Below are 14,379 nucleotides of genomic sequence, written 5' to 3' on the forward strand. Positions count from 1 at the left end.
CTCTCGGTGTTCCTTGTTGTGTGATCCGAAGGAGATCGACGAGCGTATGGTGTCGGAAACCATGTCGGGTCTCTCCGTGGAGCATGATTTCCTCGGCATCGACAGTACCGGAGCTGCCAAGAAACCCATCATGGAGCGAAAGAAGTCCTTCCGAGGTACATCTCTCTCTCTCTCTCTCTCTCTCTCTCTCTCTCTCTCTCTCTCTCTCTCTCTCTCCTTCAAGTGAACATCTAACCTTGTGTTGCGCTATCTCAGAGCTTCATGGCGAGATCTCGAAGATGAATCCGAATGTCATAAAGAGCGTGATCGCCACCTCCAGTGCAGCGGTGGGGAAGAGAAAGACGCCACTGCCGGTGCTGAGCTCCGCTTCGAGGTAGATAAGGTTCACAAATTTGTACTATTTGCTCTTTCCTTCTTTGTCGAGGATATATAAATAAAGAAGCATGCATGGGTTTTCCTTTCAGATCAAAGATGGAAACTGCTCCTGCGGTGGCTCCGTTCACCATCTTTTACAACGGCGCCGTGGTGGTGTTTGATCTTCCACGAGAAAAGGTCACTTGAAGTTTCCCGCAGTTTTTTGAAGTTTTATCTGAAATCGAAATAATTGTTTGATAATTATGGACACAGGCAGAGAATATTCTGAAGCTGGTGGAGGCAGACAAATTTGGCGACCTCGTTCATGCATCCAAAGAGCCTGCAGTGGACGAGGAGCTTGACGTCAATGGAGGTATAAACCATACGATTGTCATTTTCTGCCAATACACACAACTGCAACTAAAAGAACAACGAGAAAGGGAATTAAATGAGGATGTGATGCCATGAAACGGTGGTATGTTGAGCTCATACTTCATGGCGGTTGGTGCTTTGGTTGTCATGTTCACTGTATGACAGCTGAAACCAGCAACAAAGACTAGAGGGAACGCACTGATTGTTGTTGGTGCTGTCTTTATGTTATTCGGCATTCCGTTTCTTTGTAGATTACTTGTAAATGAACATAATCAAAGCTTCGTTCACAAGAATAAGAAGTTTACAGTGGTTCAAATTGGTGATTAGTGTTTGCACAGATTCTTATCACTAGTTTTCTCTCGTCTTTGTTATTTATGCAGGATGACAATAACGTCGACATGATATGTGTGCGAGGGTGGTCGAGAAATGGACATGGAAAGGAGCAGTGGAGAAGCCGAAGAACATGATGATTTGTCATTGATTCTTCTAGTCAGTGGTAAAAATTATGCACTATGGGATGAAATCGAATAGCGAGAAAAGAGAGTGAATACTGTGGATTTGCTTTTAGTACTCTCCTCATGATTTAAAGGAGTATTTGATATTGATAAGATGTCCATGTAAATCCCTTGCTGTTTGATCATAGATCAATTTGCTTGAGCTCTTGTTATGGAAACTGAAAGAAAGAACTCCAACTATTTATTGCTTATCTTGTTGTCTTCCTCTTCCCACCTGAAGACCATGAAAACCCGATTCGGGACAGCGAACATGTACGTCCTCTGTGCATGATCAAGCATCCCACACATCAGCGCGGATCGTACAGCAACATCTAACACTGCTCTGCGCTCGTGCATGCATAAGCGGCTGCCCGTTTATGATCCATATGTTGAAGTTCACATAACAGAAAGAAGAAGAAAGCGAGAGGGGGAAATATCCAGAGATGAAATCAGACCATGAGAAGCAGCTCGTCTTCATAGTTCTGATAACCCCCATCCGAGGGGTTTCTCCTCAGATGATGCGTGCTGTGCCTTGGAATCATCTGACCTCGCCCCTATCACTCAGAGATGTTCTTCTTATCAACTCAATTCTTCCAACCACTCTTTTATTCTCTATTAATATATCTTAGATGCGTAATACAACTAGCAAGCATTCTGGAAAAGTCTTCAGAGATCTTTTATGGTGCAAGAGTGCGCACTAACACAAAGGAGCTGACTTTACAACTTAAAACAAAACACTATTGATATGTACCTTTTATGTCGCTAGAGTTTACGGTGTGAGCGAGTTCCTCCTATCAAGAATATCTTCTAACGAATCTTATAAACACTATTGATATATACCTTTTATATCACCGGAGATTCCGGGGAAAACGAGTTCCTCCCATCAAGAACATGTTCTAAGGAATCGTATTATTTTTTTTTTTTTTTCTATTGACCAATAATCATAATCAGAATTCAATCATATCTATAACATATCTTACCTAATTAAATATGACCGTACAATCTAACAAAATATGGTTGAAGCATTCTATAACTCATTAATTATTATATTCATGAAAGACTAAATTTCTTTGAAAGTAAGTGAGTGCCTTCCTAACTTTATTCATTATATTCATGTCATTAGGTGAATCAATTTAATTACTATTATTAATTTTATAAAATCAGAGAAAAATGTAACATATTGCTAATATTTCTTATAATCTTCATCCAAATTAGAAAATAGCATAACATGTGTTTTTCAATTGTAAACCTAAAACTTTCAATTCTTATTAGAAAAAATAACCATTCTTAAATAGATCAATAAAGTAAGATAAGGGTTCCAATATTATACGTTAATCTCAATAATTTGTACGTTGGCTCTACATTAAGCCACGAAAACATATATTTGTTCTCATATCCATCTAAATAAATTACACAGATAATCGAAGGAATTAATTTGGTAGCACAGATTGTGAGGAAAAAATGCTTCGAAAAAGAAAATTACTCCTCAAGGTGAGTTTGCTTGGTCGAGGTGCAGGCCTTGGACCTTTCCTCTAGCGTCAATCTGATAAGGGATCAGATCTTGGGCCATTCCTCTAGCGCCAATTTGAGAATGACCATTTAGTCGATTAACCATTGGTGCAGCTCATAGGCTCACGAAGAATTATCCGAGCATACCCGCACAATTTTATCCTTTCAGAACATATAAATTTCAAAAAGCACGTTTAAGAGTAAGAGATACCTTACACACTTATAAGCTCTGAGTTTTCGTACTCCTCGATCAACGTGGAACTAAATGGTTTTATCAATAATAAATTAGAATCCCAATGTAAATGAATAGTCTGAATATTCTTCAAATTATATTCTTCAAACTTATTTTATGATGCATCTATCATGGCATATATTGCAGGAAGTTTCTTTCGAGATGTCTTTTGCATCATATATTGGTTCTAGCATGAGAAATATAAGGGTTTTTGCATATATCGTGCTATTTTTTTTGTGTAAAATATTTGACAAAAGTCACACCACTTGACTCCAGAAAGTGGACTAAGGTAACAAGAACTTTCTGGCACCAATCACGCCTACATTATTTGCTCACTTGTCTTGTTGAAGCCACCCAAACATTAGCAGTCAACTTGGAGCAATCTGCTTGGACATTCGGAAGGATCAGTGGAGCCCTGCCTTCACGTCGAAGATTGCGTTGCTTTCTCCGCAAGCTCTACTGTCAGCACCTGAGCCGGACGATCCCAAAGATGCAGTTGTCGCACAGCAGGTCAAAGAGCACACCTCTGTGTGTATGAAGACTGTTGCGTTCTTTTATGTTATCACTTCTATTGGTGTCATTCGTCTGCATCGAACAGGACCTGCGTGAACACCCAGCCAATACGATAGGAGAACAACTGTTGGCATCGAAGAAAAGGTACAAACAGTAGATGAGCAACTGTTCAGTCTTAAGAACACAGGTGATTGGAATCTGATACCTTCTTCCTACAATGGAATCAGGATTTAGCGAGAAGCACGCTGGGGAGCAGCGTCAAAGGCGACGAGAACCAGGCTCTCGAAAGGCTATGCTCCTACTAAAACTCGCGTCTGTACGGTGAGACACTCCACCATCATTCGTTCTCTAAACTTTTCTGCCCATAGCAGCCTGTTTCGACTATTAAGTGTGCATTTTTTTTCTTTCACAGGTCAATCATTCTAAATAATTGTTTCAACACCTAATATGGTCAAAGTAGTTGAGATTATCTAATAATTGTTCGACCCACTGCTACTGCTCGGAAGCTACGTCTGCACATTTCACATCTTAAGCAGCCTTATCCATCTAGATATAGTACACGAAGCAGTGCTGTCGATAATGATCTTATGGTTTAGGAATCAAAAATTAGATCGGAGAGAGCATGGTGGGCGCTGGCATGCAGTGGTTGATGGCTGATGTGATTGCCGTCCACCATGGATTTCTTGATGAGCCAGCCTCGTGGAACAACGCAACAAGGACGCTCTTATCTATTTGGCGGGGAGTAGCATCAAAAAGGCACCCACACGGTGCCTCGAGCTAATCTTGTCAACTTCATCAGCAAACTGCAATAATGTGATCCTTAATGTCTTAGAAAGTAGACGTCAGGTGGGCTGCAGCAGTACAACCCATGAGGCATGACGCTTGATGTTGGGTGGTACGAATGTCAGAAAGTGTTTTCTAGTCTCTCTTAGCTCACTCTTACCTATTAATTGTCGATTGACGGGTGCAAGAAAAAATAAACTATTTGTGAACAGATAACATATCGAAGAGTGCCTCTCGGTTCACGATTTCAACCTTGCTTTTGTTTCTCGTGTCAAAGAACAGTAAAGAGAGGCGTGTTATTATAATTTTTCATGGGTTCTCATATCGGGCTTCTTTTCTTATAATTATTAAAGAGTTTCTCTTAATAAATTAACCTCCTTGTTTCTATTTGAAATCCACTATAACGATGTTTTTGATCGGATTTGGATAACAAGTAGGTTTCTGAAGTCAAGTTTGAATTCCTACTGTACAATAAATTGTCAAATTGAATTTGGGGTTGAAATGAAATCAGACTCTCTCTCACCGTGTCGAAGGGAGCATCAACACCGATCACAGGACGATAGCAGCATCCTTCATTAGATGGGACGTTTCCACTGACAAGTGAACTGCCTCGGGAAGAAGACAACAAGGAAGGAATTGGGTTGGTTCTCCAGTCCTGCCTACCAAACTAGGAAAATTGAGGCCATGACTTTGGAACCCAAACACTTTACTCGGTTACAACTCAGTACAGTAATTCAATTTAATTACATAAACTTAGTGTGAGAGTGTTTTTTTTTTTTTTCATACAAATTTTCATCTATTATTAATGAGTTTGTATTATTAAATAAACTTAGGGGAAGGGTTTGTATTAATGAGTCAAATATTTATGAGCTATGCAATTTTCATCTATTATTAATATAAATATTGGACAATCATAAATTAAGTAATTTGGTTGGAGTTTTCTTGTTCTTATTTACCCAATCCACATGTATATATATATATATGTATGTATATATATATATATATATATATGTATATATATATATATATGTATATATATATATATATATATATATATATATATATATAACCTCCAGAATAAATTATTTTCTTATCTATTCCTCTGTATTGAAGTTTGGAATATATCTCTTTATAATACCATTGATAACATTTTAGATATTTTACATATACTTTTAACTCAAACTAGTTAATTTAGGATATAAAGATTATAATAAATAGAATAATATATATGATAAATGATAAATACAAATTGACTCAAACAAGTATGTTGATAAAGATTTTAATAATATATCACAAGGTCTTAACAACTGTATCTTAATAATAAAGATTTTAATAATATATCTTGGATTTAAATCCTGTTTTCATCATTTATTCATTAAAATAAATATATGTTATTTTCAAACTTAACAACTGTAGATTTGCAAACTTCCCATCTCTTCTATTTAAATAGAGTCAATGGAAGAGTTGGTGAATACCAATGTGAAATGTAGTAACCAATAACCTTTGTGAGAACATTTTACCACACCATTACGTGTAGTATTCTTCTTTTATGGATACGGAAACGTTCTAAATATGTCCTCTTGACGTGAAGTTTGATCACTTCAAGTCATATCTTATCTCAAAACAAAACCAAAAAAATGCAAATTAATGAGGATTTGATTCATGTTCGATAGGAGTAGATACAAGCATTAGAACAACACCTGGTGTAACTCTAGTTGCTTTCGTTCAACCCAACCCAAATTGACTAGCTTTTTGTTTGTGTGCTAAATGGTCAACACACCAATTTCTTAAGCTAGTCAACATAAAGCATGTGGATGGCAAGGAAAGATGATGGCATTCATTCAAAGGATAGCGCTTTTGTTGGACCTTTTCTTCTTGGTGATTGATTCTAAAGGGCTTCAAATGAGAAGACCGAAAAAAAGAAAAAGAAAAAGAAAACCTTCTAACCTCCAAAGAAAGTGCTTCTAGAAGAAGTTTACAACTTGGTCTCCACACAAACAGTGGAAAATAGATATTTATAATATTTTATATACTTGCCAGGTATGAAATAACATATTTATCATTATAATATTTTTAATGTGCAGAGGATATATATATATATATATATATATCCTCTGCACATTAAAAACCCTCCATCCTTCAACACACTATAATAATTAAATTCTGCCAACAAAGTACACTTTCATTAATATTAATTTATTTAAAGTATATATATATATATATTATTTAACAAGATTTTTAATTTTAAGTATTAGTATTGTACTAATCATATTGGTGTTTCGAGCATGGATACATTAAAGCGTGTCAATTTAAAAAATAAAAAAATATTAGATATAAAATATGTACCATCTTATACTTGGTATACACAGATACACTTGATCCTTTCTTTTGTTCCCACCTACTTATATATGATATTTTAAAAAGTGAACGTCTTTCTACGTAGTAGGATCGAGAGAAAGAATGAGGAAGACGATTTCATTATATTTCTAATCGGAAATAGAATCTATCATAATAATTTTTTTTTTATTGAAACGATAATTATGAAAAGATAAATTTCTTATCTTTTCTTTCAACTCAAAAAAAATACGATCAAGGGACTAATTCGAACCCATTGGGTAAAATGAGAATAGCCCTCATATTCAAAGTTTCATTTTTACCATTAGCAAAAACTTATTTTAAAATGAGAAGGGATTGGACCATGATATATATATATATATAATCAACTAGGACGAAATACGAACATCACTCAGTTGCAGTATTTTGTCCGTTGCGTTGTTGACATTGCACCATTATAATGAGTGGGTTTGCATGACGTCTTCGGACGTCTGGTCAAAATACGGTAGTTGGGCCGAGACAAATCGCAATCAGCACATTGTGTGCCAGCTATGTCCGCGTTGACTTTCCCAAGTGCGTTTGAATCTTAACATGCCATCAGCATGCAAACTGAATCATAACACATTGATTGTAGGGAAATCAGAAAGAAATTAATCGTCCCACGAAGAATAATAATTCATATGTACTTTCTTACTAATAACTATTTTATTTTTCAGGCCGTCCGACTACCAAACATAACAGCAATGTCCTAAATCAAATAAATTCTTAGCAAGTTTCGATGAGACTTATGTTGGATATATAAGTCATACACGATTGACCTCACGATGAACATATTTTTCCAATTAAGTCTGTCATTATCCTAAGATTATTTTTTTTGTTTTTGTTTTTGGGGCAAGTAATCGATTAATTTTCATAGTATTTATTATTTCCTAATGATGCCACCGCGCCAAAGCACCTCCCGCCACACGTGTGAAATCGGAGAAACGACCTCTTCCGGTTTGGTCAGTGGACTCCTGCCTTCTCTGCTTGGACTTTCTTCTCTCGGTTCTATCCCCCATTCCATAGGAAATCACCGTAAATGGCCTTTCACCACGCTATCGTGGATTATACGATGGTGTTATGATCGTAATTAGATCTGAAATTGAGTCCTATTTGTGTTCCCTCCAACTCCCGTTTAATAGACGAGATGCGTATCTGAAACGACCGCTTCTCTTTCCCGCTTCCTTTCACAGGAGCCCCGGCGGTGACCGGAACCCGGCCCCCACCCTTCCAGCTTCGAACGAGCCCCTCTGCGGCTGCGCTACCGTCACCTCCCGCCCGCATGAGGGCCCAGTGACCACCATGGGATGCATCTTCGGCAAGTTCACCGCTGGAGTCGGCCTCTTCCCCGTCGTTGCTCCCCACATCACCGCCGCCTCCACGTCCAGGCCCCCCGCGACCTCGGCCTCGGCCGCTGGACACCGGCACCCCCTCCGCGCCCCTCCTCCTCTGGAGCCTGAGCCCCCCCGCCGCCCTTTCTTCATCCCGAACTCAGCTGCCGACCCCCCCGCGTGGCCGACCTGGCTCTCTGACGCCGCAGGCGATGTCCTCGCCGGCTTCTCGCCCCGTCGCGCCAATTCGTTCGCGATGCTCGAGAAGGTCAGCGCTTCTGATACTATCCCTTGGGGAAAAAATTTTGCTTCTTTCGAGTTGTTGACCAGAAATCCGATTCTGTGGCGGTTGATTTGGGTTGCTAGATTGGGTCGGGGACGTACAGCAATGTGTACAAGGCGAGGGACCCGGTGGGGGGGCGGTCGGTGGCGATGAAGAAGGTGCGGGTGGAGGACGTGAAGGCGGTGGACAGCGTGCTGTTCATGGTGCGGGAGATCGCCCTGCTCCGCCTTCTCGACCACCCCAACATCATCCGCCTCGAGGACCTGGCGGTGTCCCGTATCCCCACCACCCCATCTCTCTACCTGGTCTTCGACTACATGGAGCACGACCTCGCCGGCCTCACTGCGCTCCCTGGCGTCCGGTTCACTGTGCCCCAGGTGTGTTGTCGTTGATCCGATCAATCCAAATCCCCAAACCCCCTCTCGTGTAATTCCCTTAACAATGTTAATCTCGACATAAAAAAAGTAAACTTTTAGGGTTTTGGGGGTGCCTATTGCTATTCTTCGTGAGCTTACATTAGAAAGATAGACATTTTAGTCCCTTTTCCTTTCTCATCGTTTGCACCTCTTTTCTGTTTGATGAGAATTCGGAATTCTTATACTTTGAGTGGGAATTTGAAACAACGATCCAGCTGTCCTACAAGGATTAAGCTTTGTAAATTATGTTCATGATGAGCAAGTTCCTGATATGATCAGAATGATGGCATTCGATATATCCGAAGAGAATTAACAGAATAAGTTATTTGATGAAAAAAGAGGGAGGAGGTCCAGAATCTTGTAGCCTTTTGGTGGTTTTTTTTTTTTTTGAGTTATATTTTCATTATTTTGTTTGAATTCATCATCAATTTATGAGATCATACATGCTATGTGTTGTTATACACAATGTGATAACTCTTTGTCCCTAACAGTCTTGTGTTCCCATGGGCAATTGGTCTGACTGGGACTGGTTTTACTTCCAGGAAACTAGTCTCAATAGGTTAGGCAAGTCATGTTTACTTGATATTGTATGTATTTTGGTCTCAATCATGATGGTCCCAAGTGCAGCTTTGTTGACTTGATTTTGCTTCCTTTGGTGCCAACAGTTCCAGAAGCATGACCATTTCAAATGGGCAACATAACATGGTTTCACCTGCTGAGATCACCATTTGACTTCAACATATGGGCTTTTCTTTTTCTAGGGTCAGGCTTCGCCTCGTGCCTCTGGTTTCATTATGGCAAGAGACCAAATAGCACCAAGTTTAACAAGGAGGTTTCCCATAATCATTTCTTAATAGATACACAGATGGCATTCTCCGGTAGACAAGTGACTATGACAGACATATATTTATGCTTCATTTTTCTAAAATATAATAACAATGTAGCCATCCTATATTGACCCTGAAAAGCTGATCCATTTAATGAATAACTTCACTGAATTTTGTGAGAGGTACATAGAGTTGAGGAGATTATAATCCATTAATTGGTGATTGATTGCTCTTTCAATGGAGTATTCATAAAGAGGATTTTCGCCCGAAACCAAAGTTTTCTAGTTTCATTTTTTAAAATTTTATTCATTAAATTCTTTGTTACAGCTTCTTTTTTTCTTTGTTTGTCTTAATGGCAGGTGAAATGCTATATGAAGCAATTACTCTCTGGTCTTGAGCATTGTCATAGCCAGGGTGTCTTACACCGTGATATAAAGTGTTCAAATTTGCTACTTAACAAAGAAGGAATCCTTAAGATAGCTGATTTCGGGCTGGCTACTTTTTTTGATCCGAACAACACAAAGCCCATGACAAGTAAGGTTGTGACCCTGTGGTACCGTCCTCCGGAGCTCTTACTCGGTGCAACTCGGTACGGCGTTGGTGTCGACCTATGGAGTGCTGGTTGTATTTTGGCAGAGCTTCTCACTGGGAAGCCAATACTTCCTGGACAGACTGAGGTAATCCATTATCCCAATAATAATTATCATTGTTGAACTCATTAGCAAGGAACTATCGTCATACATTTTCTGCACTATAGCTGAACTATAGAGACTGGCACTAGAATGTGTTTAGATAGAGCTATTTGCTCTTCTGCATATTGTACTTGGTCATTGATAATAATAGTTTATTTCTTTGGACTTAATGTCCATCTGGTTCGCGGTCCGTTTTACCCTTGTTGATGCTAATGTAGGTGGAGCAGTTGCATCGAATCTTTAAGTTATGCGGATCTCCATCAGAAGAATACTTTGAGAAACTAAAATTACAGAAGACGACTTCGTTTGGATCATACAAGTGTTCTATATCAGAAACATTTTCAGATCTTCCACCTTCCTCGGTGTCTCTCATTGAGAAACTTCTTGCGCTTGACCCACTTGAAAGGGGGTCAGCTACTTCTGCCCTGAACAGTGAGGTTAGTATCTATATTTTCATGGCTTTTAATGTGTCTATTTTCTCTAGCATAAGAATATCACTAGATGCATAAAATGTGTAGTTTATTAAAAATAATTAGGGTTATGTGGTGCATTGTTTAGGAATAATAAAAACCTAGAATTATTCGGAGTTCTATCACTAGTATGACAAACATATAGGAAGGCTTGCTGAAACATCGAAAGCTACTTCCTTTGTATGACTAGTCAGGAATAACTTCTTTTACAAGCAAAACAATTTGCAACACAAGTAAACCAACTAAGAAATTAGTTTTGGTCTAAAGGTCTTGAATTCATTCCATATGGCACTTGAAAAGCCTTGAATTCAATCTATATGTGACGCTTGACAAGCCTTGAACTCAATCTATATGTGGCACTTGAAGAGCCTTGAACTCAAATCTATATGGCACTTGAACTGTAAACCCAAATTATATTATTATTATTTAACTAGTGTACTAGTTTATGATAATTGTTGTATCTAGAAATTAGTCATTTTTATCCAAGAATAAGGATAATAAATTTGATGGCCTTGCACCATTTTTTAGGGCATTATTAGGGCACAGTTGCTTTGGTAAAAGAAAAAGAATCTCATTGCTACATGTTCCTTTGTAATTACTGTGTAGTCTCTGCTTGCAGTTCTTCAACATAGAGCCCTATGCATGCGATCCATCTGAGTTACCGCAGTACCCTCCAACCAAAGAAATTGACAGAAAATTGAGGGAAAACAGAGATAGAAGGTGAGCACTATGTTCTTGATGATTTATACCAATCAACACGTTCTGTCCAACAACTTATGTATGTAAGCTTTGTTTATGAACAGGAAACAAAGAACTAATGCAAAAGAAAATGGTGAAGCCACTAATAGAATCCGATTGCGTAATCGAAGTTACAGAGGACCAGCAGCTCCATCAACCAGTAGCAAAGTGCAAGCAGAACTTGATGTGAGTATTATGCATTTTTACAATCTGTTTTATAAAGTTGCATGTCAAATATGAAGATCTTTATGCCTATGATACCAATCTGAGGAAGCATGATGATTTTTCTTAATTTATTTGCACAAATTATTCATGTTGAGTTTCGAATCCTATTATGTTAACAGTTCTAAGGACCCTCTTGTGCTATTTCTTCATTAAAGAATCTTCATGTTTGTTATTGGGAACTTCATGATTGTTTATTAACATTGAGGCTCAAGTATTAATAGGCTATCTAGAAAAGATGTCACTTGAGAGTGGAATTTTTTTTTCTGAAGCAGATGCAATTAAATAGGTGATTCAGGCATCAGATATGATATGTTTATGATTTCTTGGATTGATTTTGGGGAGCCCAATCGACATGGTTAAAACGGGTACAATAAAATGGTATCATACTATGATGTGGTATCATACTCACAGAGTTAGGAATCAGTATAATAAAATGGCTATGGGCTCATTAGAGAAGCATTAGCATTATCTAATGTTGTTACTCAACATGATTGGTATAGGAGCATATGCAAGTGCAACAAAATTCTGAGCACACCATGAAACTAGAGGAGAGTGGAAACAGATGACATAATTCTAACTTGTAGAACATGGACTAAAATTATCACCAGAATAATTTAAGCCCACAAAAGGATTTGGATTGTTATTGTTTTGCATTAATGCCTACAGCATAAATCTCATGTTTAAGTCTAAACAGATCAAGGCCTCAGACATTAGAAAGGTTAGCAGAAACACTTGTGGTAATCATGTTTTGCCTTTTAGTCTTATCAGTGTTCCATCCCTTTGTTTTCCCATCTACAGCGACGGAGATTGATGACTAGTGCTAGCGTTGCAAGAGCCGAGAGGTTCCCACCACCACATCTTGATGCAGCAATTGGATTCTCACTTGATTCATCCCATGCTGATAGAGAATTTACCACAGTGGATGACTTATTCATGTCATCAAATGCTGTGCCACAGAGAGCAGCAGATGTAACAAGGGAAGATGGAGGTAGAAGAGACCATAACACGGTTCATGCTGGTGTTATCGGTGCAATCAGGCCATACCTGATGGGGAATCTGACGGATCTCGGAAGGAACAGTAGAGCACACCAGAGCAGAAGGGAATCAGCTGTTGCTGCTGCGGTGAACTGATGTGGTTGTGTAGCTGAGAAGTCCATCTCATCTTGCCGGGCAGAGTCTGCAGTTCTCGTTCTATTGTCAACTTTAACAAAATGAGGTAGCCCTTCATGGTTTTCCACTCGATGTCTAGCAACATATTAACTTCTCGAAATTGTACTGACAGAGCTAAGGACATGTACAGCCTTCTGTATTTGTTTTTGTGAACTTTCTTCTTTTTTTTCAGAAAAATAGAAACTTTGTTGCTCCTAAAGATAAATGTTTTCTCATTGTATTCATGGATCGCATTTGCAATAAAAAGAGTGATTCAGAAGCACACCTGCTGTCATCATTTGTAGTAGTTTCAATTAAATCTGATTGTTTTCATGGTTTTCTCAAATAGATTCCTGATTATTATCTCAAGGAAGCCTTTATTCTCTGAAGTGTCCGATTAAAATTGTTTTTTTTCTTTTTGGACAAGATGGGTTTTAATTTTTTCTGTTAAGCGTCATGCTGATAAACATGACTGATAATATTATCTTTGACAAATCTTCCTTTTAAAAGTTGGGAATATATTCATTTTATTTTCTGAGGGAATAAAATATTATCAAGAGCTTTGCCAATAAGAGGGGAAAGGTTGGTAGCACATTGACCTTTCGGAGATTCAGTTTTCCTAACTCGAGTTAGCAAGCCTGGTTTAGTCAACTCCATGGTTGGTTCCATGTTCTTATAGGCTATTGTTTTCTCTGTGGTTCTCTAGTGCTATTATTTTCCATGGTCATCAGCATAATGATGCGATCGATGCATGGCATTAATCAAAGCTCGGTGTATATCCTGATGCTCATCAACGTCCCATCTGAGTACATCAGTTAGAAGGTATCACTTTACGTTATACGGAGATCAAACGGTCGAGACCTCACCACTATTATAGTTGTTGTTTGAGTTACAAGTTGGTTGCTACATTACTACGAGTCTCAAGATTACGTGGTTAATATCTTGTTTTGATAAGTATTTTTCAAAAAAGAGCTTACAAAATATTAAATAGTGTACAAGACTTTCAAATATGTATAGGAATTTGATATCCTTATCGTCATTTGGGCAAAATGTATCAACTCCTATCCAATAAAATCTTACCATCTCTGGATTAAGGTAAAATAATTTTGTATTCTTTCTTGCCTCCTTCGACTTCACTTTCAAATATGTATCCGAAGCCCTCTCTCTCTCTCTCTCTCTCTCTCTCATCCACGAAGGACCCCCGTTGGCAAATTGGTCTGGTGATTCAAGTACTCTTGAGATGATGATTAGTCAGTCACACCTGACAATTGGACCTTTATGCATTAACTACTTTCCTTGAAGACACCACAGTAGTGTGAAGCATCCAACCACACCTCGGCATCATCCTTTACGAGAAGGGTTGTTACTTAAGAAAGTAGAAACCAAATAAGCTCGACAAACAACTATAGATTGTTGACTGAGGTGATCATAAAACAAAACTAGTATCAGTTGGGTTTGTATGGAATTCTAGTGCAAGTCATTTTGTGACCACTAATGCCACGTCTGGAGACTTGTGAAGAATAAAAAAAGGGTCAGGGAGTATAAAGGCAACATTCTTCATACAAATCAGTCCTCATTCGATGAACTGCTGCGACTCCATGCTGCAATAATCATTATG

At 38.5% G+C, this 14,379-nt stretch overlaps 2 protein-coding genes across 2 annotated transcripts; both read left to right on the top strand.

Annotated features, from left to right (window-relative positions):
* Nucleotides 1–1,432, top strand: LOC103994173 (protein TIFY 9). The gene is made up of 5 exons (XM_018830157.2): nucleotides 1–155; nucleotides 256–373; nucleotides 465–552; nucleotides 628–727; nucleotides 1,107–1,432. The coding sequence occupies exons 1-5, from the start codon at nucleotides 47–49 to the stop codon at nucleotides 1,109–1,111; spliced, it is 420 nt and encodes a 139-aa protein (XP_018685702.2). The 5' UTR covers nucleotides 1–46; the 3' UTR covers nucleotides 1,112–1,432.
* Nucleotides 1,433–7,808: 6,376 nt separating this feature from the next.
* On the top strand, nucleotides 7,809–13,044 carry LOC103994172 (probable serine/threonine-protein kinase At1g54610). Its single transcript, XM_009414495.3, has 7 exons — nucleotides 7,809–8,229; nucleotides 8,328–8,621; nucleotides 9,847–10,164; nucleotides 10,398–10,616; nucleotides 11,269–11,369; nucleotides 11,453–11,573; nucleotides 12,411–13,044. The coding sequence occupies exons 1-7, from the start codon at nucleotides 7,933–7,935 to the stop codon at nucleotides 12,741–12,743; spliced, it is 1,683 nt and encodes a 560-aa protein (XP_009412770.2). The 5' UTR covers nucleotides 7,809–7,932; the 3' UTR covers nucleotides 12,744–13,044.
* Nucleotides 13,045–14,379: the final 1,335 nt, after the last annotated feature.

Source organism: Musa acuminata, chromosome BXJ2-8, assembly GCF_036884655.1.
Source record: "Musa acuminata AAA Group cultivar baxijiao chromosome BXJ2-8, Cavendish_Baxijiao_AAA, whole genome shotgun sequence".
NCBI classification, from domain to species: Eukaryota; Viridiplantae; Streptophyta; class Magnoliopsida; order Zingiberales; family Musaceae; genus Musa; species Musa acuminata.